The 4088-nt window shown below is 39.5% G+C and overlaps 1 protein-coding gene across 1 annotated transcript in view; it reads right to left on the reverse strand.

Moving 5' to 3' along the window:
- LOC116379272 (signal-transducing adaptor protein 1-like) overlaps positions 1 to 3978 on the reverse strand; it is a gene marked incomplete at its 5' end in the record, with an annotated part of 4722 nt that extends 744 nt beyond the window's left edge. The window contains 9 exons of the mRNA XM_031841211.1: positions 100 to 174; positions 1134 to 1223; positions 1413 to 1515; positions 2094 to 2163; positions 2442 to 2573; positions 3287 to 3411; positions 3545 to 3601; positions 3700 to 3819; positions 3907 to 3978. Of these exons, the coding sequence (XP_031697071.1) occupies positions 100 to 174; positions 1134 to 1223; positions 1413 to 1515; positions 2094 to 2163; positions 2442 to 2573; positions 3287 to 3411; positions 3545 to 3601; positions 3700 to 3819; positions 3907 to 3978 (844 nt within the window). The remainder of the gene's footprint in view (positions 1 to 99; positions 175 to 1133; positions 1224 to 1412; positions 1516 to 2093; positions 2164 to 2441; positions 2574 to 3286; positions 3412 to 3544; positions 3602 to 3699; positions 3820 to 3906) is intronic.
- Between the last annotated feature and the right edge of the window lie 110 nt (positions 3979 to 4088).

Raw genomic sequence — 4088 nt, forward strand, 5'->3', positions numbered from 1 at the left:
GAATGCTGTCACACCTGTTTATGTTTGCGAGACAGTGAAATGTGAGGAGTGAAGACGGATGGATTAATGGGGCTTTGGTGGCAGCAGAGTTGTACTCACGCTCGTCATTCACATAAAAATGCTGTTGTGCAGGTGGTTTAGGCGGAGGTTCAGGGGTCGGTATTCTTGGAGCGTCTGCAAAACAAGACATGTAATCACAGTTATTAAAGGCTGATATAATGGCCAAGGTGCTCAATAGGCTTTGCACTGAAGGAAATCACCTAAGCCCCTAGCTACAGCAGGCAGAATAGACGCTTGTTGTATGCATTGTTTAAAATTGAACATATACAGTACGGTATGTTCAGTATAACAAAGGTTAACATGGAGACTGTTTCATGCTAGTTATAGGGATGGCATTGTTGGTCGGTTCAGACTGTTGGATGGATTTCCAGGAAATTTTTTAAAGACATTCATGGTCCTCAGAGGATGAATCCCACTACCTTTGGTGGTCTTCTGACTTTTCCTCTAGTGTCACCATGAAGTTCTTATAGAACTTATCGTATAATTATATTAGGAATTATACATGACTGATTACCCAGATTTGAGAACACTCTCCTTGATGATAAGGACTCAGTAAAACAAGCCAAAACAAATCCACTCTTTGGTTCAACTACAACCAGGACACAAATGCAACTTGTGAAGAAAGGCATCAAGCAAGCGTTGCATTGTTTTAAGGCGTCACAAAGGTTGGAAACCACTGCTGTGACTGTAGTATTTACTTGAGTTACAAAAGTCCGAAGCAAAACAAAACTTTGTAGAGGACTTTATACCTGCCGCACAAAGGCTCTAAAGCAACAACCCATGAGTGATTGGGTGGCTGTGGGCAAGCAGACTCACAAAGCTACCATACCTCCACAGCAAAACATCAGTGTTATCTCTACACCCACTGACACAAAGAGAGTAAACCAACCACTTAGGATTTTCCAGAAAGTACTGATGTGTTAGGTTTGAAATATTTAACATTTTAGTTGTTGAATTGATTTATATTATAATAAAAAGAATCAACTCAAAGTCATGGCCTCAGCAAACAGGTGTGGCAGACAGTGCAAACAGTGTGGTGGCTGTTAGCGTGCTCTTGTGTTAGGAAACAGTACCTTTTTTAGTGGGTACACTTGGTGGGACGAGGTTCGTCGGGGCCTGCTGAACGCTCATTTCTCCGTTTTCATGATCTTTACGAATAAAAGCTGATTAAAAAAAAAAGAATTAGTCGTGCATACTTTTGGGTAAATGTATGTGGAATAATAATTATACAGCTTAAAGGGTCACCTTAAATTCAAAGTGAGGGAGCGAAAGGAAGGCAAAAACAAAATATAAATAGGATAAATAGAATAAATAGGGTGAAAGAGAAAAGTAAGATGTTTTTTAGTACGTACAGATGTTTATCTCATAGATTTCCTCAGTGATGAGAGGAGTCAGAATTCCTTCAGTATTTTCCACTAAATAGTTGATGACATCGTGTAGCGTGGCACACGGGACCTGCACGGAGAACGACTTTTCTTTAACATCTCAGGAACAATTAAATACTTGCAGGGATATGAAACAGGTTGCGACATTAAAATTGAGTTAAATTACTGATCATGTGTCATTAGTAATGAGAAGGAATCTGGAACTTGGTCCACACACACACACACATGCATGCATGCCTTAATTATTGCCTGCAGTGTAATACAAACATCAGAGGTGACTCAAACGGAAATGAAACTACAAGCTCTGTGTTTACGGGTAATCAGTTTCTTCACAGGAAGTCACATGTTACAATTAATCGGAAATTCACTTCCACCTTTCATCTGAACAAGAACAAACTCCAGCTATGAAGTGTAACTGGTTCTTCTCACGTACTGTTCTTCTTAGCTCAAGTTGCATACGGGAAAAGCTCATTTACAAAAGTATATATGTAAACACAGCTGAATTTATCAGCCAGTAAAAAGGCAGTTTCCTGTCTACAGTATTATCCAAGGACAACAAAGGTTTCGTCTTTCGAGACCAGACCTCAGTCCTTTAACTGTGGCACCTATAGTACAAAGTACATGAGCGTGTTTCTTTTTTATACTTACAGGAACGTCCACATCAATGACGAAGCCCCCTTCGTCTTTAGGAGTCACGCGGTAGTGGCTGATTTTAGAGCTGATGGAGAAAGAGAGAGGGAGTCAATTAAAACACAAATGAAATAAACAGACAAACAGATTACAAACCGTCATCACATGCTAGAACAACACATGTGCAAAGATAAGTCAGATTCAGTGTCATTTTACCGTTTATATTTTCTTCTAATAGCACAAAGTACTCCATTAAGTGATGATGCAGTTTTTGTAATATGTACGCCTATGTAATAGATCTGTGTGGTAGAGTGTGTGTTTATGCCTTGAGTATGTGTGTGTGTGTGTGTGTGTGTGTGTGTGTACCCTTCAATGTCCTGTCTGGTGGTGACAGCGAAGGTGTTTGCGATACTCCCGGGTCTCAGCAGCAGGTTTCCTCTCTCGGCCTCTCTCTCCAGCACCAGCGCTGCCTCCAGACGGGTCACGCGGTGGAAACAACTGCAGAGACGCCAGAAAACACAGAAGACATGAGACAAAAAATAAAGAACATAACGGACATAAAATTGATTTTACTAGTGATACATCGAGACCCCACACACAGAGTTTGTAAATAGGAGAAAGTGTGAATTAAAATCCACATCATCAGCCAAAACCTCATTGAATTAAAAACATTATGGCCTTGATTCAAGCCTCATAATGCTGCATTTAGTTTACATAAATAAATGGGGTTTTAGATGATTTATTTCACATTTAATCCTTCTGTTTATCTGAAACGTAACATAGAACAATATGCTAAATTGTGTCCATTTTGTAACTGCTGGTAAAGCAACACACAAGACTCAAAGCTGAATTGAGATACTACATTTATTTTTTTACCAACATGCTTTAAGTCCAATACATAACACTGTTTTTGTCCTGGATTCTGCTTAAACTGTAGCCCATTATCTATTCTGCATGTGGTTAAAGTTTCACAATTGAGGAAGCAAACCAAAGATAGATAGATTCATTAAACACTGAAATACTTAAAACACCTTTGCTTCAAAATGCTCCTCTCAAATATGAATTTTTGTTTCCCGGTATCCATTTCCACAAGAATCAGACAAACAATCCAACAACCCAAAGCAATAACACGACCTCTTTGGCAGAGGTAATAACCAATATTTCACTTGTGCAATGAGCATCAATACTTTTACGTCTTTGTTTGTACTCACGCTGGCATGTCTCTTTTGAGGCTGTTGTGAGCGCTGGTGTTTATTCTTGCTTTTTCCGTTTCCACTGTCTCTTTTAGCATGTGGATCTGGCCTGGGAGCAGGTTGAGGGAGGCAGGTACTGAAAGCTGTATAGGGACAGTTTCTGCTTTAATTCATCAGTGAAAATAAGGGCCTGATGTTCCAAACTTACATCATGAAAACACTTTATTTGTTCTTTCTTCCTCCTGTAAAGTGAGCTGAATGTAAAGCTCCACTGACCTCGGCCACAGAGCGGATAAAGCCCTTCCACAGCTCACGAGCCTCAGCGTTAGGAGCCTGCAGACACGACGGAGGAGAGAAAACAACTGTGAAAATGAGGAATAACAAAAAAATAAATGAGGATGATTTTACATATTTCCTGCATATTCCCTCACAGTGAATCTAATATTGTCATCTTTCAACTGGAGATTGAGTCTGGCTGCATCCAAGTTACGATCCTGGCTGTTGTCATCCATTATTGACACCAATCCCCTGAGATCCACTTTGTCGATGTACTGATGAAACACACGAAGACACAAAGATTCATTAATAATCATCCAAATCTCTGTCTGTTAAGAACACACATCTCTGTGATAACTTACATCAGCGTCTTTCATCTCATTGAAGAAGAACAGCGTGTTTCCACACAGGCAGGTCCACAGTTTCCGAGATGTCTGCAGAAACACACACAGAGAAAGACATACTGACTAAACGATAACATATATATACATATATACACATATATACATACATATACATATATATATATATATATATATACATA

The sequence above is a fragment of the Anarrhichthys ocellatus genome, unplaced genomic scaffold (assembly GCF_004355925.1).
Source record: "Anarrhichthys ocellatus isolate YVR2014 unplaced genomic scaffold, GSC_Weel_1.0 scaffold4021, whole genome shotgun sequence".
NCBI lineage: Eukaryota > Metazoa > Chordata > Actinopteri > Perciformes > Anarhichadidae > Anarrhichthys > Anarrhichthys ocellatus.